This window comes from Bufo gargarizans, chromosome 7 (assembly GCF_014858855.1).
Source record: "Bufo gargarizans isolate SCDJY-AF-19 chromosome 7, ASM1485885v1, whole genome shotgun sequence".
In the NCBI taxonomy this organism is placed as follows: Eukaryota; Metazoa; Chordata; class Amphibia; order Anura; family Bufonidae; genus Bufo; species Bufo gargarizans.
This window is the reverse complement of record NC_058086.1, coordinates 187,521,843-187,549,082: the sequence shown is the minus strand read 5'-3', so window position 1 is coordinate 187,549,082 and position 27,240 is coordinate 187,521,843. Positions and strand designations below refer to the sequence as shown.

Genomic DNA, 27,240 nt, shown 5'->3' with positions numbered 1-27,240 from the left:
TGTCTCCTATATGATATATTTAACTGACATTTTTTATCGTAACAACCAATGATTTATACAGGAAAATCATGACGATTAACAAGGTTGCCCAAACTTTCGCATCCCACTGTATATGTGCCGACTGACCAGACGTATATTGTCTACGGTCCACTATGTAGTGGTCGGCCGTATGCATCATCTTCAGTGTAACGTAGTGCACGTCTTAAGTTTTAAAGCCTTTTTCACACATCAGTGTTTGGGCAGTGATTTTGAGCCAAAACCAGAAGTGGAGACTACACAGACATAAGGTATAAGGGAAAGATCTGCATCTGTTCTGTGTTTAGAGCCGCACCTGGTTTTGGCTCAAAATCACTGATGGAAATCACTGACCGAACACTGACTGTGTGAATAAGACATATTGCAGTAATGTTTGGATTCTACTTTGATTCATTTTTACTTGTGTTTTCTTGTAGCTGGAAAAGGAAGAAGAGGAACCTAAAGAAGACGGCCATGCTCCCGAATTCATCAAAGTGAAGGAAAATCTCAGAAGAACGGCAACAACACCAAGCGATGAGCAAGTAGTGTAAAAAAAACAAAAATTGCCAAGCGGGAATGAGAGTTCCGTGTCAAGCCGGATTTGTCATGTCACCCGGACATCTTTCTGCTTGACTGGCAGATTGTTTGTGGAAGGAACCCTCCAGTGTAGGCCGTGCGATCGTGCTCTCAGAAGCCATGTTACACCCTGTATTTAGCCGCCACAGCGTTTAGTACATGATGCTTTGCCCTAACACCAACGGAAGTGTCCTCATACAACTGCACGTGGCTGTGGAGATTTGTGGCTGAGCTGCTGTGTTGCCCATGCTTTCCATATGATGCAACATTCAAGAGTTGTCAGGTTGTCAGTAGATAACCTATCCAGTGCATCTGTATGGTGACCCCGGAGGGGCCCGTGGGAGCATACGGTTTATTAAGCTGTGTTTACCGCATACATGTTCTGCATGTTCAAAATTCTAAGAGTTGTCCTCTGCGTGTTGCACAGTTATCATAACTGCCGCGTGAGGTGTCACATGACCAGCCATCAACGCTATTTGTGTTACCAGCCCGTGGTCCGGGCAGTATTACATTCCTATTTCCTTATGACTACAGTGCAGTATTACCTGCATCTAACAACGACCGGAACGCAGCGAGTTAGGGAACCAAGCGCACTCCTTGCTGATGACCAATGGAAGAATGAGAGTTGCAGTTTATCCTTTTGGCCACTAGAGGGTGTTGTCAGATATGGTTTTTATGTATTATGCAGATTTTTGACGTCGGTGTCATTGACTGCGAAGTTGTTGAATTTGATCCTGAACGTACAGGGGAAGATATGTATCTCAGGCATCGGCAAAGCCAGTATTCATCAAGCCTTAATGTATCAGCACAACCCCTCCATATATCCTATTAATGGTACAATTAGTGCATGCTGGGGTTCCATATTAAAGGGGTTGTCTGAGATAATCCCAAAAATGGCACAAAGGCTTGGAATGTGTTTAAAAACAACAAAAGAAAATAGACCCTTTATTCACCTGTTCAGTCCTCTGCTCCAGCGCTGTTGCTGCGGTCCCATCCCCGCTCGGCTTTGTTTACATGGATGCATCGAAGGCGTGCTCGTGTACCCCATGCGGCTGCTGCAACCAGTCACTGGCTTCAGCAGTATATTGCACGAGATCGCTAAGGCTAGAGCATGGTTACCAACATTGCAGTTGGTAAATTCAGACATGTAAGCCCCAAACAAGAGGAACTGGCCTCCTATGGGTGAGGCTCATACAATACCCACCCATTTTCAGCCTAGGATAGCCCAAATTTGACAGCACAGTCTCTGTATATTATGAACAGACCTTGAAAATTTTAGTGACAATGCTAGTGATTGGCTTCAGCAGTCACGTGGATTATACAGGCGCGTCGCCACTACAGCCATGTTAGTAAAGCGGAGAGGACCGGAGCAGAGGGCAAAAAAACTGGGGATTAAACTAGTGAGTATATGGTATTTTGTTATTTTAACTCATTTTCGGCCTTTAACCCATTTTTTTTTAAATTTCCCTTTAAAGTCAGGGATGGACTGGTCATAGACCCTACAGGAAAACCTCCCGGTGGGGCGATGCCCTGGAGACCGCCTGAGCCCTGCTCGAGGCCGGCCAGTGGCAGTTTTTGAAAGGTTTTGTACTATTGGGCAGTATTTTGGATGCACTCTGGTATTTGGCCTTGCTGGGGTGGTATATGGTATTGCTGGCCCCCACCCTCTTATGTTTTAAATTTTATTTTAATTTTTTCAGGGCCACTTTAAGTTCTCAGTCTGCCCCTGTTTAAAGCGGTGACGAGACAACCATGATATAGCTTTTTTTAAATTATTATTGCTTAAAAAAACATAATATATCATTAAAAGAAAATACACGGATTACACGTACCTTGTTGCCATAATGTATCATTGCCCAACGAAGGGACATTTTCATTTTATAAGGCATGCATTAACTATGTTTGCTCGTTTCATCGGTGACCAGTCCTTCCCCTTTAGGAACGTGGCCCAATCACAATATCACTTGCTGTGCATTCGGTAGAGCATATATTTATTTTGGCGTCCGTGCGATGCCGATTATTTTTCTATATAGTCTTCTAATCTGAATAAATCAGTAGATGTATAATATTTGCATACAGTATATTGAATACAGCACAGAGTATTTTTTTACATCTAAATTGGACCTTTACAATCTATTAATTTTTGCCCGGACTAATTATAATGAAATAATATGTTGCACTTCATGCATTAGTAGGATTGAACGAATAATGGATTTCAGGGCTATTATCACACCTGGGATGATGAGAGTAGTGGTGTCCATGATAAGAGTAGTGGTAGTTCACAGATACGGCCCCTTTAGCTGCTTTTCTGACATGTCTGTTTTAGTAAATGCTTGCATCTCCAATTAGATAACGACCCCAGAGCATCTTTCCTTATAGCTCTGTGCGGTCCCTCTGTTATTCATCCTGGAAAATGTATGATAAACAGAGCTTGGAAATAGGTCTGACACTGCAGGATTGAATGGCCCGAGTGTGTAGGGCCCCAGCGCAATGGGGACACCCAGTTGGCAATGTATTCATACATTTCCGGGAGGAATACAAGAGGAATGACACAACACTGAGTTCTAAGATGAGATGCCCCAGGTAATTGTTTAAAGCTTCTTGTAAAGCTGTGCCTTGGGGTGCACCATATATATTTTTTTTATTTAAAAATTGCACATCTTGCCCTATTATGGTAGCAGTTTTAGCTCCTGTTGGCATTGCCTTCCCCTTTTGAAATATTGCAGGCGGGCACAGATGGCATATGGAGTCGTATTGCCATGTAGAAGGAGGAGGAGGCAAGGTGGGAGACGAGAGCACTGTCTATATGTATGTGAGAGTGGGTGACCAGAAGACTCTGCTCTGCAACTTAAAAATGCCTGACATTGGTTGATTGCCCCCAGTTACTGTACAGTAGGAAGAGCAGCTCTGGAGGCCAAACTGCTTCTCTAGCTAATTAAATATTGTGCAGAGAACATGAATATTCATGAGCAGGCTGTGGTATATGAAATGTTGTTATTTATGGATCTTAAAGGGAAGATGACACAATTTTGTCAAATATTCTTTTAGAAGAAAACTTTCAATGTATTCTTTATTTTAATTAAGGTAATTTTGTGCATAAGCTAAGCGCTGGAGCGTTTTATAATAGTGGTCACCTTGTTCAGGGATTGCAAATATCCTATAGTTGAAACGTTGCCTAATATAGAGGATCCGCCATTCAGGACTATTCTCAGCCAGGCTGAAGAGTCTTTAAAAAAGTCTCACTGAGGATCCATGCATTGCATTGATTTCAATGGGCAGCTGAAGTTATCAATGTTGGTCCCATGTTCATATGTGCCGCATTGCTGAGAAAAGTGATGTTTTAATATATGCAAATGAGCCTCTAGGAGCAACGGGGGCGTTACCATTACACCTCTGCTGCACCCTCTGCACTTTGAATGAAAGGGCTAGGCGTAATGACGTTTTCACTGCCTGGCCCTGTCAAAGTGGAGAGGGCGCAGAAGTTGTAGAGAGAGCAGAGCTTCTAGGTGTAGTGACAACGCCTCCTAGAGGTGCATTTAGGTATTTTAAAACCATGTTTCTCAGCAATGCGGACACATATGAACATGGGACCAACACGGATGTCTTCAGCTGCCACGCGCACATGTAACAGGTCAGCCGGTGTCATAGGGACAAATCTGCTGACAGATCACTTACTGCCGGATTCCCCTACAGACAGTATTACAGCAGGGGGTCCTATCGGTGGAATAATATGGTAGCCAAGGAAAATTTTTGGCAACAAAAAACTTACTTTCAAGTAGCCGAGCCCACTTCCCATCTAATACCACCTTATATAACTCTGGGGCCTCATTCACACATATGTGGATTATCACAGTTCATGAAAAAACGTCCTGAGTGCATGAGGGTCATTGGTTGCTATGACTCTGTGCGCTTCGTGCTGCTGCCGATGTACGGTAATACACTCGTATGATCAATACGAGCAACCAATGACACCACGCGCTCGTGCAAACGGACCGTGGTCTGTGAAGACCCACGTATGTGTGAATGAGGCCTTAGAGTGGGATCGCACTAGCGTTATGCCAGACTGAATGCAAAACGGAAACCTTTAAGAGGCATTCTGTTTTGCTCCATCCTAATAGAAGGCTATGGGCAAGCATAACGGATCCGTCTGGTTTCCTGTCGACAGGACTTTGTTTCCGTCCTGCATAATGGAAACCAGATGGATCCGTTATGTTGCCCATAGACTTCTATTAGGATGGAGCAAAACTGAAATCCTCCCAAAGTTTTCTGTTTTTTGCATTCCGTCTGGCCATTCTATTATAAACGGAACCTATAACGGAATGGCATAACGCTAGAGAGAACCCACCCTTACCTGTACCAAAATTACATAAATAAATGACTGGACTGTCTAGGATTAGGGGGGACCTGTCACCCTGCTTATGCCAGTTTCCTGGTGTACAAAAACTGCAAATTTTTGGGTAAGCCACATTTTTGCATTTTGTTGAGATTTTCTCTATGCTCTCGCTTCACGGTGGGTGGGGCTTAGCCGAGGGGGTGGAGTCTCCACTTCCCATGATATCTATTGTCAGATATGCCAGAAACTGCAATATTATTATTATATTCCAATCCTGTAAATGTATCCTGATGATCTTACTGGGCGCTGCCTTGATGGAAATTCCTTTTTTTTTTTTACTTTGGTTTCCATTCCTGTTTTTATATGAACCAGCCTAACGATCCTGTGACCCTTTACCTCATTATCATTGGAAGTATATGTTTAGTTGCTTCTTTATGTTACTATGGTATTACCTCCGGTACGCTTTTATTAGTATTATTATTGGTAGGGGGTGAGGATGAGGATTTTAGGTTAACCATGTTGTGACTGTGGCGCAGGTTTGATTCGATAATCATTCAGTATCTGTTGCGTTAAGCGGCGTTTGTGCTTCTGTGTTTTTTATATTATTTAGTTGATAGAAGTCACTCGCACATCAAGCTCAACCTCTTTGTAGCCAATTTATCCTCAGAAGGTGAAACTTTCCTTCCCCATCCTAAAAAATTAATCAAATAATTTCCGTGGCTACATTACTTAGATCCCTTAATACCGTCATAATACTTAGTTATCCAGGAGGTCACAACATTGTACTGTATGTTCACCTTTCATGGCCATTTTACAGTTCTATCTCATTAAAAGGGGTTGTCTGACCCCCATAGTGAAAGTGCTCAGCCTGAGGGCCCATTCGCACGACTGTATATTTGAGTCTGCATCCATTCCGCAATTTTGCGGAACGGATGTGGACCCGTTTATTTCAATCGTGCCGCAAAAGATGCGGACAGCAGCGGTCCACATACGTACTTCCTTCCGTGGCCCTGCAAAAAAGAGAGAACATGTCCTTTGCGGACAAGAATAGGCATTTCTATCATAGGGCTGGCACATGGCCGGTATCCGTGTTTTGCGGATCCGCAATATCCAGACTGCAAAAATGTATACGCTCGTCTGAATGAGCCCTGAATTAAAGGGGCTCTGTTATCAGACACGCCGCAATAACACCGTCTCACCTGAGACCGGTGTGCTTGACAGTTGAACTTCATGGGCGTGGTCCCATTTTCCTTGGTGCCCACTTTCTTGAGAAAATGGATGTTTTATAATATGCAAATGAGCCCCTAGGAGCAACTAGGGTGGTGCCGTTGCACCTTTTTGCTCCACTTGCATCCCATTTCCCCCCTTACTGACTGACAGGGCCAGGCAGTAAAGATATACCCACACCTGACCGTGAAATCTTGCCGGAGCTCGTTCAGTGCATGTGCTGTACAGGGTTGCAGTCGCAGTGAAGATATACTCATGCCTGGCCCTGAGGTCTCACGGGAGCTTGCTTAGCGCATGTGCTATACAGCGGTGGAGGAACAGTGAAGACGTACTCACGCCTAGCGCTGAGGTATTGTGGGAGGTCGTCCCGCCCAGACTGTACAGGAATAGAGCGCCTCCATCCCTGTAAGGCCTCCATCACACAAACGTTTTTATTTTTTCAATTTTTCTGTTTCATTCAAAGATAGAACTGTCACGATCAGTGTGGGGAGAAAAACTCCACACTAAACAGAGGAGGGAAGGGGACAGTAACAGGGCCAGGAAACTAGGGAAGGAACAGGTCACCTCATAAACAACCCTATTCCGGGCCCTAACTACCTATCAATATGAAATAGACCTTGCAGACAGGAATATTCATATGCAGGATACCTAGGCCCTTATATCCCTATAAGGCCCTGGAATGAGGTTAGGACCGGAGATAACCCATTCCTCCCCAGATGGACGAATGGAAGTCTCTGTCTCAGGACCAAACAGGGAATATAACAAATACAAAACAATAAGAACAGACAAAACTTATCTGAAAGTAGAAAACTGCCAACTCCAGAAGCAGCACAGAGTACAACCGAGCAGCTAGTAAGAAGTCAGGAAGAACATCTATAGACCGCACCTCCAAGAGTGAGAAGCAGCTACTTATGCGAAAGGTAAATTACCAACAAGCAACACCTGAAGAAGGGGTGTGGCATTCACCAAAACAGACACCATAAGATCCACAGTGAACTTGTCAATTTAACCCACGAGTTGCCAGTCTCTCCGATCTCCTGGTACCTGCCACGGGAACGTCCGTGACAAGAACATGTCCTATTATTGGCCGCAAATCATGTTGCGTGGCTCAATTCAAGTCAATGGGTCTGTCCGTATCCGTTCCATTTTTGCGGAACCATGTATTTAAAATTTTATGCCCAGCCCAATTTTTCTCTGTAATCACTGTATATGCCATGCTTCCGTTTCTGTTTGCGATCCGCAAAAAGCGGAACAGAATCGGAAACACTACTGAAACGAAAAACGGATCAGTTTAAAACGGACCACAAAACACTGAAAAAGCCATACGGTCGCGTGAAAGAGGCCTAAAACGCGTGCACTTAACGAGCTCCAGCGAGACTTCAGGGCCAGGAGTGCATACGTCTTCACTGCCCCTCCATCCCTGTACAGCGCATGCGTGAGACGTCAGATGTGTGTACTTCTTCACTGCCTTGCCCTGTCGGTAAGTGATGGGGGGGCATGAAGGGCAGTGAGCAGAACCTCTGGGAGATCAGAGATGCAACGGCACCACCCTCTTTGCTCCCAGAGGCTCATTTCCATATTATAAAATATAAATTTTCTCAAGAAGGCGGGCACCTGGGAAGATGGGACAAAGCCCATGATGTTCAATTGTCAAGTGCAGATGTCCCAGATGAGACAGTTTTGTGGGTCCCATCCACACTTCTACCGGTCCCCTGTGGCCCAAAAGTGTGACGTCTTGTACGTCATCGCATGTACCGCTGCAGCATTCACTGGCTTCAGTGGTGATCTGTCCCTTTGTGGCATGGGACCACTGAGGTCAGTGAATGGCTGCCACTTCCGCTCCGCAGGGGAATAGATGCAGTGTGGGATGGGATCCTCGGCGCTGGGACAGAGGGACCGAGTGCTGGTGAATAGGTAGGGGGGGGGGGGGGCTGAGCACTTTTGGGAGTTGGTGTGGGGGTTGGACAACCCCTTGAAGGGTTAATTAATTCGCAGATTAATTCCTATTCCTTATCATAGGACAGTCCAGACCAGCATTCAGATTTCTGGAGACTCCAGAGCTGAAATCTCCCTGATTTACTTTGCTACTCAAAGCTTACTCTTGTGATTTGCATCTGGGACATGTAGTCCAATTCGTCCAACCCAGGTTGTAACACAGGCTGTATGCCCAGTGCAGTAGACTTAACACACTGGATCACGTTTTTAGGCCTGGAGTAAAACCAATTACTAATATGTTGTATGTTCAGGTACTTTATATGCCTTTTATTTGTACATAGTGTTTACAGTAAAGGGGACCTGTCTCCACTCCTGACGAGTCTGTCTTAGTGACCCCATAAAATAAGAAATCATGAGTACTCTTTTATTATAAGTCTGTATTCATTCCTCTGTTATTCCTACTGGAAATGTATATGTTACCATTCCCCTTATCGATAGAGTATGTCCAATCAATGCCCTGCTGAAAAGAGGAATGGTGACGCCCAGCTGTCAGGAGAGCCGACAAGTCGTCATTGAGGGCTCGCCACCTTAAAATCGTATTTGATCTGCACTTTTTTTTAGGCAACATAATTGTATTTTTGTGTAAATTCACCTATGTTTGCCTTTCACAGGACTACTGAGAATATTTCAAGAATCTAAGCGTGATTTATTCACGATTCACTTTAGGTAATATATGTTATGTCCCTTAAGTGTTGGAACTGCTGGGAGCTTCATCTCTGTACATGTGGAAGAATTTCTACTCTTACCATATAATAAAGAAGTTATTAAAGGGTTCGCAAAAGCCACTGAACTACGGACATCTTTTGAGGGCAGTTTTTTTTAATTTTTATTTGCATTCTACTCCTTTTGGGATAAAACACAATTTTAGCCATTTAAAAAAAAAATTTTTTTTATTATAAACGTTTAACACTTTTTCCATCTTTCACTGCATCTGCAGACTGTTGCTTCCCCTTCTCGTTAAAGCCTTCAGAAAGCTGCTGTGACGGCCCGACGTGTAGCGCATATCTGTCCTTTCCTGACAGCTCATAAACACTCATCATTTTAATAAGGATTTAGGTTACTTTCACACTAGCGGTATTATTTTCCGGTATTGAAATCCGGTAAAGGGTCTCAATACCGAAAAAAAACGCTAAAGTTTTGTCCTAGTGCATTCTGAATGGAAAGCAATCCGTTCAGTATGCATAAGGATGTCTTCCGTTCCGTCCATTGTAGGTATTTGACCGGACAAAATACTGCAGCATGCTGCGGTATTTTTTCCGGCCAAAATCCCGGAACAATACCGCACTTGCTGGTTCCGGCATTCATTTCCATAGAGATGTATTAATGCCGAATCCGGTACCAAGTGTTCTGGGAATTGCCGTGTCCCGGATGAGGTTTTCCGGTCTGCGCCTCCACCAGGATATAGGAGGAGCTAGGTTCACTTTTGATCTTTGAAAAAATGTAAATACCGGATCCATTATTCCTGATGATAACGGATTAGACGGATCCGGTATATCACTGGATCCGGAAAAAAAGGATATCCGTTTGCATATAGTTTGACGGATGCGGCATGCAGTTGCAGCAACGGAACTGCCTGCAAGATTCTAACAACGCTAGTGTGAAAATAGCCTTAGCTTGTGAGTGATAATAGGTGATTAGGAGCTGTCAGGAGTTCAGAGATGAGGCCTACAGAGCAGCTCTCTGATGGATTCACCGAGAGGGAAGAAGCAAGACTCTGCAGATGCAATGAAAGTGAAAATTGCAGAAGAAAAACAGTTGAAATTCTTAATAAAAACCAATTAAACATTTTTTTCTCTTTTTAGCCCAAAATAAGTAGAACACAGTGATAAAAAAAAATGCCCCACCCATAGGTGTCCACCGTCTTTAAAGGGGTAGTCCCAAAAGTTACATTTCAGAACGCACTGCAGATCCATTGCTCTCTAAGGGTCTGACAGAGTCAACGCTGTGCTTTGCTTGTCTTCGGCAGTCCCACAGAGATCAATAGGGCAGCAGCGCACTGCTCCGCCACCCCTCCGGGGACACAGGACCTCCATTCTCGTGGTCTGTGGGGGTCCAAGGTGTTGTACACTTACCGATCAAGCACTTATCACCTATCCTATGGATGGGTGATGCATATAAGTCTTGGGACGACTGTAAGGAACTTCCTCGTCAGAAGTGTCCTCCTCTAGAAGTAAGCTTATTGCCACAGGTCCAGCTGCTGAAACCCCCCGGTGATCTTCTGATATCCTGAGGGACAATCCTGCACTAGACCTCAGTGAGGTATTACATGGGTGACCATGTAATACTTGGTCACACAGAGTCTGCTAGATAGAAAGCTACTGTTTGCTGGGGTCCATATTCTAATGATGGAGGGTCATTTGGTCACCAGCTGCCACTGTATCATTCATCATGCCGATTGACACAAATGGGGGGAGGGCCGTATTCATAAATATAGGGAGACCCTATATCACAAATGCGGTCCTAACACAGGAGGGTCTGACACATTGCCCCCATACCATTTTCATCTCTTGTAGAAGAAAAGTGGCCAGTAGGGCCTGTTAAAGGGATTAGAGAAAAATGTCAACTTTTTTCCCAAAAACAGCGCCACTCTTGACCTTTTGGTTGTATTCAATAATAAAGTCTCACCCACTACTACAGGGAAGAGTAGTAGTGCTATATACAACCTATGGTCAAGAGTGGCCCATTTTTCTGCCCATTTTTTAATCCTGGACATTCCTTTTAATTCTATTCCCTTGTAGAGATGGGCACCATGACCCACTGCCCAGTTACCAGTTTTATTTTTTATTCTACGGGGAAAGACCCTACCTTGTAAAGGCCTCAGGGGGTCATGTACCAGCTGCAAGGACTTTATGTTTGCCACAAACTATTTTTTTTTTACTGCAGATTCACGTCAGCTATGGTCAACTGTTTGCACTATTCTAACGGCAAATGACTTCAAGTGGGTGTAAAAGTATAGAAAGACATCATGACCGCTATCTGTGAGAAACAGCGCTCCAACTGCCCATGGGTGGTACTGCAGCTCAGCTTCACTGAAGTGAATTGAGCCAAGCGGCAATACCACACACCACCTGTGTGGCGCTGTTTTTGAAAGAAAGCGGCTATGTTTTTCTAATACACTAACCCGTTTCTGCTTTGACCAATTAAGGCCTCTTTCACACGGGCGTGAGTTTTTTTGCCCGGATAAGAGCCGGGTGCGTTGCGGGAAAATGCGCGATTTTTTTCTGCGCAAGTGCAAAACATTGTCATGCGTTGCACTCGCGTGAGAAAAATCGCGCATGTTTGGTACCCAAACCCGAACTTCTTCATAGAAGTTCGGGCTTGGGATTGATGTTCTGAAGATTGTATTATTTTCCCTTATAACATGGTTATAAGGGAAAATAATAGCATTCTGAATACAGAATGCATAGTAAACCAGCGCTAGAGGGGTTAAAAAAATAAAATAATTTAACTCACCTTAGTCCACTTGCTCGCGAAGCCTGGCATCTCCTTGTGTCTCCGCTGCTGATGAACAGGACCTGGGGTGAGCTGCTCCATTAAATACAGGTTAAGGACCTTCGATGACGTCACTCCGGTCATCACATGGTACGTCACATGATCTTTTACCATGGTGATTCACCATGGTAAAAGACCATGTGATGACCGGAGTGACGTCATCGAAGGTCCTTAAGCTCTATTTAATGGAGCAGCTCACCCCAGGTCCTGTTCATCAGCAGCGGAGACACAAGGAGATGCCAGCTTCGCGAGCAAGTGGACTAAGGTGAGTTAAATTATTTTTTTATTTTTTTTAACCCCTCTAGCGCTGGTTTACTATGCATTCTGTATTCAGAATGCTATTATTTTCCCTTATAACCATGTTATAAGGGAAAATAATAATGATCGGGTCTCCATCCCGATGGTCTCCTAGCAACCATGCGTGCAAATCGCACTGCATCCGTACTTGCTTGCGGATGCCATCCGATTTTCACACACCCAATTCACTTCTATGGGGCCTGCGTCACCTCAAAATCGGAAAATATAGAGCATGCTGCGATTTCAACTGAACGCACAAGTGATGCGTTAAAAACATCGCTCATGTGCACAGCCCCATAGAAATGAATGGGTCAGGATTTAGTGCGGGTGCCATACGTTCGCCGCACGGATCGCACCCGCACGGAAAACTCGCCCGTGTGAAAGGGGCCTAAGGCCTCTTTCACACGGGCATCAGATTTTTTGCCCGGATAAGAGGCGTGTGCGTTGCGGGAAAATGCGCGATTTTTCTGCGCGAGTGCAAAAGATTGTCATCAACGTCACTCCGGTCATCACATGGTACGTCACCATGGTAAAAGATCATGTGACGTATACCATGTGATGACCGGAGTGATGTCATCAAAGGTCCTGTAATTATTGCAATGCTCACCACAGGTCCTATTCAACAAAGGACAGATGCCGGGCCGCGATCAAGTGGACTAAGGTGAGTTAAACCATTTTTTATTTTGTTTTAACCCTTCCAGCGCTAGTTTACTATGCATTCTGTATTCAGAATGCTATTATTTTCCCTTATAACCATGTTATAAGGGAAAATAATTCAGTGAATAGACTGTCACCTAGCAACCATGCGTGAAAATCGCACCGCATCCGCACTTGCTTGCGGATGCTATGCGATTTTCACGCACCCCATTCACTTCTATGGGGCCTGCGTCGCGTGAAAATCGCACAATATAGAGCATGCTGCGATTTTCACTCAACGCACAAGTGATGCGTGAAAATCACCGCTCATGTGCACAGCCCCATAGAAATGAATGGGTCAGGATTCAGTGCGGGTGCAATGCGTTCACTTCACGCTTCGCACCCGCACGGAAAACTCGCCCGTGTGAAAGGGGCCTTAGGGAAGAGTCTCTGACGCTTATTTTTTTTATTTTTTTATTATGCAATAAAACATAGGGTTGTTATTGCTATTGATCTGGTGGGGGTGGCTACAGGTAACTTCTTCATATACAATATTTTACAAATGAGTCTCCAAGATCCTTTTAACACCATTTTTTGGGCAACTGGAAAGCAAAATGAAATTGTCCACCTGGTGGCTTCTGGAAAAAAAAAGCCAGCCTAGTATAAGGCTACTTTCACACTAGCGTTCATGGGTCCGTTCGTGAGCTCCGTTTGAAGGAGCTCACGAGCGGACCCAAACGCCTCCGTCCAGCCCTAATGCAGTCTGAATGGACGCGGATCCGCTCAGACTGCATCAGTCTGGCGGCGTTCAGCCTCCGCTCCGCTCGCCTCCGCACGGACAGGCGGACAGCTGAACGCTGCTTGCAGCGTTCGGGTGTCCGCCTGGCCGTGCGGAGGCGAGCGGATCCGTTCAGACTTACAATGTAAGTCAATGGGAACGGATCCGCTTGAAGATGTCACCATATGGCTCAATCTTCAAGCGGATCCGTCTCCCATTGACTTTACATTGAAAGTCTGAACGGATCCGCTCAGGCTGCTTTCACACTTAGAATTTTTTCTAAGTTATTAATGCAGACGGATCCGTACTGAACGGAGCCTCCGTCTGCATTAATATGATCGGATCCGATCAAGCGCAAGTGTGAAAGTAGCCTTAACTATGCTTTTTTTCTTTTTTCTTATTTTTTCTTTGTTGCTAATAGCACAATCACTAATATTAAATATATTTTTATCACTTTTTTGGCTAATTGTTGACAGCTTCTTATGCTGTATGTTGTAGTGTATCTGCCGTCTGTGCACATTACCGGCAGCCGTTTTGCGGGATGGACTGCCTTCGTTTTGTGTAAGCGGCAGAACACGCCAACAGAGGCTCACCGTGCATTTCGTACTGTGCTTTGAGCCCCCGGGATGAAAGTTGGAGTACGGTCAATCAATTATTATGGACGTTTGTTAAGGCAGGTAAAATGAATGTTGTATATATTTTTTATTGAGCGTTTTTCTGCTTTAACTTGTGAATTGTTACCAGAAATACTTCTCATGACTGTAATAAAAATCTAATTATCGCAAGCAGGTGTGCGTTTATGTTTTTGTTATTTCATTAGGGCTTAAAGGGGCTGTCCTCTCCTTCAAAAGGGCTGTCCTCTTCCTTCCTCAATATCTGATGGGCAGAGGTCCCACACCCCGCATCGCTGACGATCGGCTGTTTCAGTGCAGCTCCAGTACCAGATCTACTCCGTATGCCTTCCGTTTCCGTTTTTCTGTTCCATTCAAAGATAGAACTTGTCCTATTACTGTCCGCATAACTGACAAGGAAAGTACTGTTCTATTAGGGGCCAGCTGTTCCATTCCGCAAAAAAACGGAATACACGCGGACCGCAAAATACTGAAAAAGCCATACGGTCGTGTGCAAGAGGCCTTAAAGGGGTTGTCTGACCTCAGCAAATGACATTTATCATGTAGAGAAAGTTAATACAAGCCACTTACTAATGTATTGTGATTGTCCATATTGCCTTCTTTGCTGGCTTGATTTTTTTTTTCCATCGCATTATACACTGCTCGTTTTCAGGGCTTACAACCACCCTGCAATCCAGCATCGGTGGTCATGCTTGCATATTGAAAACGCACTGGCCTATCCATGCTGCAGCGGTGGCCATAACCCTGGAAACAAGCAGTTTATAATGTGATGGAAAAATGACTCCAGCCAGTAAAGGAAGCAATATGGACAATCACAATACATTAGTAAGTGCCTTGCATTTACTTTCTCTACATGATAAATGCCATTTGCTGAAGTGAGACGACCCCTTTAAATAAAATAGATTACCTGCTCCATACATATTTATTATCTTTCTCCGTACCCCTAGACTCCTGTAGCGATTAGAAGGGAAGAGATCTTTGAAGTCTAGAAATTGGTTGAGGAGAATCTTGTAGCGTTATCTCTTCTTTAGGCCTCATGCACACGACCGTGTGCCAGCCTTGTGGTCCTCAATGCGCGGGCACTGACTGTGTGGACGCAGACCCATTAACTTGAATCTGCATCTGACAGTCCGCACCTCAAAAGAGTAGTGCATGCGGTGTCGAGGCGCGGACAGAAACCCACGAAGCACTCCATAGTGCTTCTGTGCCTCCATTCCTCACCTTGCCTCACGGATTGTGGACCTATACAATTGAATGGGTCCGTCTCCATGATGCGGTGCACAAACGGCTGATGCCCGTGTATTGCAGACCTGCTGTTTGCCAACAACGGCCCCGTGCAAAGAGCTTTAGAATAAAACTTACCAATTAAAAAATAAAAATAAAATCTGTGTCTTATTCCCCTACTGACCCTTCTATACAGAGGGTCATTCTTTTGAGTTTATTCTTTTCAGTTAATTAATTTTATTAAGTTATTGTTCTGCGAGTGAAGGTATCGCCTACAGGGTAAAGTGCGGCCAAGACAACGATGGCCCGTCTTAGACATAACTAGGGTATTCTCCTTCTACTAAGAGTCAGGCGCCACTGTACAATGAAATCCTTCAAAATTACAATATTCAATTACATTCCGCAAGTAGGAACATGAGATGAGATGAAAGTCTCCACTTTTAATTAGTCAGACGCTGCCCTGAATATTGCTGAGTATAGAATATCTATAGCCGGCTCGGTAAACGACTGTATATAATGTAAATCTATTAAAGGCCATTTATTCTCTAGGTGTGAGAATCACTATGGAAAATCAATTGTGTCTATGAAATAATTTCCCAGACACTTGGATAGATGATACATTTTAATATTGGGGTTTGACCACTGGGATCCCCAAAGCACGCCTATGGTAGAGGAGGCACATTGACTCTCTAAAACTCTATGAAAGTTAATTAAGATATTAATTAGGGCTCATTCACACGGCCGGTCCGTGCATTGGGGACTGCAATTTGCGGTCCCCAATGCACGGGCAGCATCCGTGCGGCGGCCGGGTCGGATCGAGACCCATTCAACTTGAATGATCCGTGATCTGTCCGCACCGTAAAAAAATAGAACATGTTCTATTTTTTTTGCGGTGCGGAGGCACGGGCAGAAACACCACAGAAGCAGTCCGTAGTGCTTCCATGGGCTTCCGATCCATGCTTCCGTTCAGCACTGCATCTCCCGGATTACAGACCCATTGAAGTGAATGGGTCCGCATTCGTGATGCGGGGTGCACACGGCCGGTGACAATGTAATGCGGACCTGCCGTATGCGGTAAATTTGCAGGTGCCCTTCTTCAGGGATGCCTTTAGGCACAGGCCTGCTGTGTCTATAGGTAAACCCATATCAAAAAAATTTGGAAGGCACTCTGTCCAAAATAAAGGAGTATATACTCCAATTGGGAGGTGCTCAGTGGAGAGGCTGTTGAATATCAAATAATATATAAATCCACGGCACACTCGAGTAGTAATAAGTTATGAAGAAATATTTTATTATAGTGTCCAACACCAACTTGAATATAGTATAACAAAAGAGCAGGGCCAACGTTTCGGTCCAACCGGACCTTGATCACGGCCTGTAGACAATACAGAAATATTTATATAGCATCAGCCGGTTGTTGGATCACAGTAGTCAAATATAAAGTATATGATAGGGCAAAGAAAATCCACATATTGAAAAAAGTTCATAAATAATAGCTAACGGGTATTAGTCTACCCAATAGTGGAAAAAATGAACACACACGGTGAGAGTGAGTCAAATCCGTATCGTATAACAATATTTTAGATAAAGGTTGTTGGCCACAAGATATATTTCTATATATTATTATATGAGTAATTGCTCATTAATTTAGTTTTGTTTTAAATAGGGTATGGATGACTAGCTATCAGCCGTGTAGGTCAAGTTATCCACCATGGAGTTGGCAGACAGTCAATAGATGTAATATAAAGCAAGCAGTCTATAAGTATCCAATATTATACAGAGAACAGTATTGTGCAGCAAAAGGAATATATGCAGAACTTCATGCGAAAAATGACATTTTGAATAAGGCCCAAGATGCAGGTCAAAAAAAGGTTTAAAGAAATAGTCATATTCTTACCTATATGCTGTGGAAACAATGTATGCTCGTTGGTGGTATAGGAGGAACTGACACCGTGCGATCTATTTGTAATGAGCCAACTCGTGGAGAGTGGCGTCTGACGTCATCGATCGGCGTCTGGTTTGGCCCTGCTCTTTTGTTATACTATATTCAAGTTGGTGTTGGACACTAATAAAATATTTCTTCATAACTTATTACTACTCGAGTGTGCCGTGGATTTATATATTATAGGTAAACCCAGGCCTGACTAAGAGCTATGTTAATGGCTGCAATGTATTGTACGCTAAAATCCCAATAGCCATCAACATGACGTAAATGTACAAAAAAAATAAATTCCTGTGGAATGCAAGAGTTCACCACCTACTCGAGTGTATCGTCTGATAATCTTTTAATCTGAGATTTTTTATGAAGACAACTGATCCTCGTCTATGAAACACATCCCTTATCCTTCAACAGAGGCTCCTGTATGTGAAGAGACATATTGATAGCATAATAACGTCTAATCCCAGGTGAGTGCCACTGTCTGGTATGTACACAGGTGGCTATAAAAGGGTCTGCGAGGGACGAGGCTGTATTCGGAGACATGAAGCTTCTGTTGGCTCTGAGTGTTTGCTACGGCCTGGTTTTCCATTTTGCACACTTGGGTAAGAATCTCATTGGTAAATGTGCTCCATTTAGGTTGATATGTCGCAGGAGGCGGTGCCAATAACACCCTGAGAGCTCAGCTAGTTTTTCCTTATTTATTTTTATGGTGTGGGGCGATAATGAAAAAATACACAATTTTTGCAGTTTGTGGGGTTTTGTGTTTCATTGTTTCTGCAAATCAATATGACAAGGGCAGTCCCAGATCTTGAGATTTTTATTTTTTATTTTTTTTCAGGGTGAGCTGTAGTTTTTATTGGTATTATTTTATGGTACATTTTACTTTTTGTTACTTTTATGGATGTAGCAATACCAATTACATTTTTTAAATGTTTTCCCCAATAATAAGGCACTTTGTACAGAAAAAAGGCATTTTTATTTTATTTTTTTTAAACTTGGATTTTTCTTCTTCTTGCAAATCAGGGTCTAATTGGGTTCTGTACGTGAAAGGCCTGGGGGCCACTATTAGACCCCTGGCTGACATAGCAATCCAACTGCATACAGCAATAGCTTTACGGGGATACCAACAGAATGACAGGCGCGACATCTCTCTCTCTTTTTGTCAGGGTCGCTATTGGCACAGCATCTAAGATGTTAAATGGGAAAGATTGGAGTTATTGCCGACCCTGGGCACTGCCATAGAGCATCAGCTGAAATGTACTGTCTATGCTGTACAGTCATTGGCTATACATCCAGCAGCGTATGTGTATGCCTGACTGTCACAAAGACATTAAAAAACACGGGATATATTATTTATGTTAGATTATTTCTTATCAGCCTTTCTGAAAAAAACTGAAGCATCTGCGATCCTGCCCATTGTTGGAAGGAAACATGGTGGAGATGGATCCTGTTCTCTTGGGAGGTGTGATCATGAGAGCAGCGAAGACATTGATGAACGCAACTTAAGGGTTAGTAACTTTTCAATAAAAAGTCTCTGTGGAATAAAATTTCCATGTTGTCGATCTGTTCTCCATCTTGTGCCGGATACAGTCTTTATTAAGCTACTAGAAGGATAATCTAGATTAGGGACCTCCTCTTCTTAGAAAGATCCATTTAGGATTCACTTGATAAAGGGGATGTCTGTAACCAAAGAACCCTTATGGATCTTCCTTATGGACGCGGGCAAGATGTTTTTGTGCCCTCACCAAAAAGCACAGTTGTATGGTCATCCATCTGACCACAATTCTCAATGGAAAGTCATCTTTAGAGTCTGCATAGACCTATTGTGGCCACACATTATGGCCTTTTCCATATATTAATGACAGTAGACATCTTCGACTGTTTTCTTCACTTTTCTGTCTTCTGTTTTCAGGTAAGATCAGGTAGGAGAATGGATTCTTCATCATCTGAATCAGCCATGGTTCCACAGGTATTTTTACATTTAGATATATTATCATATATTATAATATATTATTTACCAGTTAGGCTGTTTGTACTATAGACTGTTATAGGGTCTTGTCCAGCTTGATCCCAACTCTTCTGCAGTTGATAATGAGAACTTGTGAAGGAGTACTAGCCAGATGGAGGCCAAAAGTCTGAGTCTCTCTCAGTAGAATCTGGTAGGCAACAGCACTTTGGCAATTATGGCTGTAATGTCCACTGTGGGGTGCAGGGTTTTGAAGGCATATCTGGCCAGGACATGGTCAAGTGTGATGGGTGTTTTAATGGTGTCCCTCAATGCAGCAAAGTCTGAATGGCTGTAGTAGCACTTTACCTTGCTGACTCCTATGGTTGACCATGAGTTCTCGTCTTTGTCTTCTTTTCTCTCTTCCTGTGGATCTTGTAGAGATCTGTTAGTCTCTGAAGCTTTATGGGACTAAGAAGAAGGAGCTTCCAAGCTAGGGATGGAGCCAGCCACCACCTAGCAACCTGCAGGGGCTGAGCCAAGATTGTTAACCCTGGTTGTGTCATCTATACACAGCTATGCTGCGCATAATACATTACATAACATTAAACAACAAACCATTTGCAGATATAGTTCCATCTAACATCTGTTTGTAGCATTTCAAACAAAAAATAAAAAAATACTCATAAGCCCACATTTATAAATTTAAGTATGCCAGATAATTTTAATTAGAAAAAATTAGAAATTTTGACACATGCCTTGATTGTGTCTCTTTGGAGTTTTTTCACCCACTTTCCACTTTTTCAAAAAGTGAGTGGGAAGTGGGCAGAGCCGGACATAGCCAACCCAGGACATTTATTATAATTTCCTCAAGGAAACGGTTGTAATTTAGACCTCAGATGAGACCAGATTTCAGTTCTGGTGCAGAGACCTGCAAATATATGCTACAAATATAAAGGCATGCACCTCCTAATAATTGTGGTTCATCTCACACCAGTGAGACAGAGATTGAGGCTGGCATACAATACCACCATTAGTGGTTTTTCAACCAAAATCTAAATGTGCCATAAAATTCTTAGGACCAGCACTGCCTCATCTCATGATTGATAGGGCAGTGCAAGCCATGTCCTGTGTGTTAAACCTGAGACCAAGGAGTGGAGAGCAGCGGGGACAGCAACAGCGGTGGGGGATCGGTGAGGTGTGTAATGATTATTTGTTATTTTCAACCCTTGTCCCTTTTTATTATTGCATTGTACTTATTTTAAGCTAAAAATACTTTCTTACCTTGGTCTTAAAAATATGGCATCCTGTTTTCTGTACAGAGCTGACATGCTCTAGTAGCAGCCTTTGGATTTTCTGTCTTTTCAGTCAGACCCGGAGCAGACAGACTCCTTATCTCTGCTCTCTGACCTCCTAAACACTCATTATAGCTCAGTCCTTTATTTAAGTCACATTCTTATCAGTAAGATAAGTGATTATGGCCTCTTAGTAGTTTAGAGATCAGGTTTATTAGATGACCTGCAGAAAGTGAAAGTACCAGTCACACAGCTAGAAAAACAGTTAACCCTTTGTGACAAAACAGCTCAATATTTTTTAATAAAGGCCAATTGAAAAAATTATTTTTAGCCAAAAATTAGTAACATACAATCATAAAAAAAATTGCCTCCGATGGTGTACATAGCCTTTAAGTATTCCTTTGGAAAAACCCTTTATAGTGTAACTGTTAGGAGCTGGGGGGAGCTATTACTCCGGAATGGAGAGCGATGGTTCGTATTCAACTCTAGCTTCATCAGAGACAGGGACTGATTGGAGACAGGACTCCCTCTTTCTTATATCGAGTGCCATTTCCAGCTGTCAGTCCCACACTGATCAGACATTTAGGGCATATGTCGATGATATAAGGTAAAATTCTATAATCGAAAAACCCTTAAATTGAATATTGTTTAGTGAAGTAATGGATAAATTCCTATGTAATCTCAGAGGCCGAATCTTATTGTTTTCTAACATTTATTTATTACAGGACATATTACTGCCTCCAACTCCGCCAGTGGGAGTCACAAACTAACCTGGTCCCTTGGCTGTCATTTTACTGTGCCTGCCATATTGTGATGCCTTGGTTATGTTGACTTTTGCTCATACTGTATGTTGTGTGACACACTTGATGTTATATCATATGTCTAATGGAAAATAAAGCAAGCACGCAAGTCTTGGTTCGTTGGAAATATTTTTTGGGGTATGGATGACTATATATAAGTTGTACCCTGCGGTTATATATTCTACATTATTAATTTTTATAGCCTAGGTCTGATCACACTGCATCGGTCCGGCGGGTAAAGGCCTGTAGTGGAGAAGAGGACCGGAGTGGTGGTAGTGGAGGATGCTGGGGCTACTCACAGTGGTGGTGGTCCTGCTCCACCGCTTCCTTGGGCTACGAACAGTGCAAGGGGAGTAGGGGACGCACCTGTTGTTCCCCTGGTTTGGGGTCTCCTGTCTGTTGGAAGGTGGGGTGACCTGGATGTTGAATGTCTGTCAGGTGCAAGGAACTGGCAGCAGATGGAATGGAGAGGCCAGTGCAATTCAACAGATGTACTGTATGCACAGTTCTTAAGTAGTATTAATACATTCCAGGCTGAACCAGGAGAGTTGTCTCCGGGTACCTGTCCTTATGTTATGACTGGGGGCCTGAGGCTGTTGAAACCCAGCCATGGCCTGTGGAGTCCAGCAGCCCCAACATCAGCGCTACCTCCACAGTCCATTCCCTCGCACCCTCCAGTTTGGCTGCTCAACCTTCCGAATAATAGTCTTTTTTCCTCACTCCTTACTCAGTCTGGCAAGTTCCCATAAGTTTCACTTTGGACCCCAAAATCTGACTCTAGATGCTCACAGGACTCCTCCTCTTGCAGGCTGTTCATCCGCCATATCCTCATGCCTCATCCGCCAACTATTAAGACACAGAAAGGAGCCAAACCCCTTCCTGACGATGGTTGACAAGGACCTGGGATTAACCCTATGGGTCAGCCAGGAGTTATATAACATTCACAAAACATAGTATAAAATGAAATCTGCAAAACCCTGGCCACTGGGTCACTGCAACAACCAAGTAAAATTCTTCCAGTTGCTCCTCACTTGCTCCTTTGTAACAGTCTATACAATCCCAGTATTCATTGTTAATTACAAGGCTTACCCTATGAATCATCTTAATAGTAACATTTCTACGATATTTGTGCACATACTGCCGATGGTTTTGCAGCAGTTATGTGATAACCATGGCTTGAGAAATCAGAAAATTAATACAGGGTGGCCCATGAAAAAGTAGCCCGCCTCCAACGATAGTATGACAAGATGAACAAGCAAGTGAATTATTTTTTTTTCATTACCAAGAAGTCACAAAAGATGCTGAAAGTGGTCCCCGTTAACGTCTATGCATCTTTGGGCACGTCTGATTATATTGACTGATACTGCTTGCAGCTCTTCAACAGTGATGCTGCAGAACAGAACAAAGATGGGGCAACATGCCGCACCTCAGGGAACTCACCGGCACAGGTTCATGAACTGTTTACGGAGGAGCGAACTGTGAGCAAGGGGTTAAGGCCACTATATTCCCCAGACTTGTACAAGTGAGATTTTGTCATTGGTGGAAAGTGGGGCGGACAACAAGTACCAGACCTCCCTAGGATGCAAAACATGATGCAGATACAGTAGGGAGCATCATTTGGATATTTGTAATGGTGCCCATCCTTTCCCTCTATGTACCCCCTATATCGCCCTCTTTTCCCTCTATGTACCCCCTGTATTGCCCTCTTTCCCATTTATGTACCCCCTATATTGCCCTCTTTCCCCTCTATGTAACACCTATATTGCCCTCTTCCCCCCCCTATGTACCCCCTGTATTGCCCTCTTTCCCATCTATGTACCCCCTATATTGCCCTCTTTTCCCTCTATGTACCCCCTATATTGAATTCCTTTCCCTCTATGGACACCTTCATTGAGAAGAGCTCTTTTCGTACATTGCAGAAATTGTATTAAATAGAGCAAAGTTGAGCTTTGTGGTTTGTCTTTATGATATGATTATTCATTTACAAACATAACCTTGTCTGCAATCTGATTATCTCATCATATAATCCCAGTTCAGAAGTATTTATGACTCTTTCATCTGCGATAGCACCAGATGTAAGGTAGCTATCCTATAAGTCAATGTTCGACCCTTTAACTAGGCCTTGAGACATGACTCATTATTAAATAAGCCAGCACCCCATCTTCAGACAGCAGTTTCGGGGTGATTGTCCCTCATCAATGCAGAGCAGAGAGTACTGGTGTAACTTGGTGAGTGAGGGGAAATCTGCAGATGGGGTGCAGGAGGCGGGGGAGTGAAGCGCTGTAATTACCCTTTCTGCATACTAGTGAGTACTTCCATATGTTTTTGTATACGTTAAACAGGTGGCAAAAATGTGATGTGAACCCAGCCTTAGTGCTAAAAAAATGGAAACAAAATATTCAAAACATCTCGACTTTGAGTATTGAGTATGAGCACCAGACACAGAAATACTTGACATGCTATCATGCTGAATGCACTTGGGCATGCAAATCATCAAGATCAGCTGCTGACAGCTGCCTTTGCAACTGCCGACCAATGATGATAGATAAAGGACCATTATGTGAGGGTCCGAAACGCGTAGACTGTACATGTATTTAATGTCTGGATTTTTTATGGGAAGTGGATTTTTCAATTTGCCGACCAATGACGTTCCAGAATTGCTCGATGCTCACGGTAGTATGAGCAACATGAGACCTGGTGTTGTTCTGCTGAACACTGGATCCTTTGTCACTTTGGAGAAATGGCCTTACTACTGGTTCAATGTAACGCTATTAGAGTACCTGAAATGAAGACTAGAGGGGTCTGGCTACCGTACATTATGCCACCCCACACCATAATCCAGGGAGTAGGACCGGTGTGACTTTCCCTTGTGAAGGCCTCTTCATGACGTTGCCCACATGGTTTCCAGACCAATCTCCGGTTATCATTGTGTCCGAGACAAAAGCAGGACTCATCGCTGAAGAGGCTAGACCTCCATTCCAGCCTCCATTGCTACCTTACTGGGCACAATGATAGGCTTTGAGACCAGTGACATGGGGTCAATGACACGTCGGGCCAATCCGGCTCTGTTCCGGCGTCTAATTCCTCACTAGATATCTGAGTGTTTGAATCTCTGGATCAAACCTTTGCCTGCTGACGCTGACATTGCTTCTGCTTACTGACTTTGCCTCTGATGTGACCTCCTGGTATTTGACTTAATTGCTAGTTTATGACCTCACCTTTGCCTGCTGACTTTGACGTTTTCTCCTGGTTTCACTTTGCTGTGTATTTGTATCTGATTTTGGATCCTGGTCTGGATTTCAACTCTTCCTGTCTCCCTACTCTTTCCCATTTTGTTGAGGCTCCTCCATTTAGCTATGGCTACTTTCACACTAGCGGCACGGACCTCTGGCAGGCTGTTCCGTCGGGTGAACAGCCTGTCAGATCCGTCCTGCCGCTAGTGACCGTGTGCCCCCGGACTGCCGCACTGTCCCCATTGACTATAATAGGGACGGAGTCCTAGCGGAAGCACGCGGCGAGAGGCTGCCGGAATAAAACTATGACATGTCCGACATTTATTCCGGCAGCCTCTCACCGTGCGCTGCCGGAACTCCGCCCTGCCCCAATTATAGTCAATGGGAATGGAGCGGCAGTCTGGGGGCCCACGTTCACTAGCGGCAGGACGGATCCGACAGGCTGCTTACCCGACAGAACAGCCTGCTGGAGGTCTGTGCCGCTAGTGTGAAAGTAGCCTAAGAAGGGACTGCTGTCCAGTTGTGGGCCGTCACTTAGGACAGATCATGCAAGTAGGTAAAAATAGTGGGGCGGCTGGACCACAGGGCTGCACAGAAATCATAGGGCCCTATAACAAAATGTAGTTTAGGCCCCACTGAGAGAGCCAACAAATTTACTTATTTTTTATTCAGGCTATGCTTGACAAAACTTTATAACAGATCTTCATTAATGGAGCTCTGGTAATACTGATGCACGCTGCCAGCAGTGCTCCAGTATCTCTATACTGTGCAGGGTATCCACAGGGTGCCTGCCCTGTTGATGAATCTTGCTTATTCTAAAAATGCCAGGTCGGACCTTTTCCAACACATTTCTAGAAAATTCTTAAATTTTAAGTTCTACAAATGGCTTAGTTGCCCATAGCAACCAATCAGATTCCACCTTTCATTTTGGACAGCTCCTTTGGAAAATGAAAGGAGGAATCTACTTTACAGTTCTACTTTACACTAGTTTGATAAATGAGCCCCTAGGTTTTTTAAACTAAATGAGCAGCCTCTGTACCTCACCGTAGCATCTCTTTCTTCATCCAATTTACCTGCTATTACTCTAGCGCCGACTTATGCCAGCTTTTACTTTTTCCTAATTTATTACCAATCTTGAAAATGTTCCGAACTTGTAGAATGTCTACCACTACGTAATATGGATTTCCCAAAAATATCAGAAGGTCCCCTGCATATAATCACATGTTCTCTTCTAGTGAATCATATCTAAAGTCTTCCATCCTACCGCCTACCTCTATCTCAGATTTTACAGGCCAAGGCCTCATGCACACGACCATATGTATTTTGCAGTCCGCAAAATACGGATCCGCAAAATACGGATCCGCAAAAAATACAGATAACATCCGTGTGCATTCGTATTTTGCAGAACGGAAAAGCTGGCCCCTAATAGAACAGTACTATCCTTGTCCGTAATGCGGACAATAATAGGACATGTTCTATTTTTTTGCGTAACGGAAATTCGGACATACGGAAACGGAATGCACACAGAGTAACTTCTGTTTTTTTCTGCGGATCCATTGAAATGAATGGTTCCGCATACGGTCGGCCAAAAAAAAATGGAACGGACACAGAAAGAAAATACATTCGTGTTCATGAGGCCTAAGGCCTCATACACACGACCGCGTTGTGTTTTGCGGTCCGCAAATGGTGGATCTACAAAACACGGTTCCAGAATGAAATGGGCCGCCCATAAATAGAACTGTCTATTTTTGTCCGCAAAACAGCTGTGACATCACCACACACAGTTTACAGGGCATGATACTCAGGACGGCTAACCCACAGCACTGAATGCGATACTTCAGTATCACGCAGGCGTCACAAAGTGGCTTAAGGCACTTCACATGTTGTGTCACACGTAACATATAAGGGTACTTACACACTAGCGTTAGAGGAATCCGGCAGGCAGTTCCGTTGCCGGAACTGCCTGCCGGATACGGAAATCCGTGTGCAAATGGATACCATTTGTTTCCGGACCCGGATGTGGATCTGTTTGACAAATGCATTGAAATACCAGATCCGTCTCTCCGGTGTCATCTGGAAAAACAGATCCGGTATTTATTTTTTTCACATTTTTGAGCATCTGCGCATGCACAGACCGGAAAAACTGGTCTGTTTTTTTCAGAACACTTGGTACCGGATCCGGCATTAATACATCTCAATGGAAAATAATGCTGGATCCGGAATTACGGAATGCTGCAGTATTTTCTCCGCCCAAATACTGTAAAAGTGACTCAACTGAAGACATCCTGATGCATACTGAACAGATTGCTCTCCATTCAGAATGCATTAGGATAAAACTGAAGCGTTTTTTTCCGGTATTGAGCCCCTAGGACGGAACTCAATACCGGAAAACTTTAACGCTAGTGTGAAAGTACCCTTAAAGTGCTCACATATACATACATGAGGTAGCAAGCCACATAATAATCACACCACTGGTGTTTGTTCAACAACTGTTCAAAGTCTGTCCTATTGCTAGGTGCAACTGGCTGATATAACTGCACTGTGTGAGGAGTATAGAGACTGTCCTGTTACCACTGGCAACTGCTTGTAGAGTATAGAGACTGTCCTGTTACCACTGGCAACTGCCTGTAGAGTATAGAGACTGTCCTGTTACCACTGGCAACTGCCTGTAGAGTATAGAGACTGTCATGTTACCAGTGGCGACCACCACCTGTAGAGTATAGAGACTGTCATGTTACCAGTGGCAACCACCTGTAGAGTATAGAGACTATCCTGTTACCAGTGGCAACCACCTGTAGAGTATAGAGACTGTCCTGTTACCAG

The 27,240-nt window shown here is 43.8% G+C and overlaps 1 protein-coding gene across 1 annotated transcript in view; it reads left to right on the top strand.

Moving 5' to 3' along the window:
* The window catches only part of FAM107A (family with sequence similarity 107 member A), a 57,050-nt gene extending 53,147 nt beyond the window's left edge, over nt 1-3,903 (top strand). The window contains exon 4 of the mRNA XM_044301603.1: nt 453-3,903. Within this exon, the coding sequence (XP_044157538.1) occupies nt 453-566 (114 nt within the window). The 3' untranslated portion in view covers nt 567-3,903. The remainder of the gene's footprint in view (nt 1-452) is intronic.
* The last annotated feature ends 23,337 nt before the right edge of the window (nt 3,904-27,240 follow it).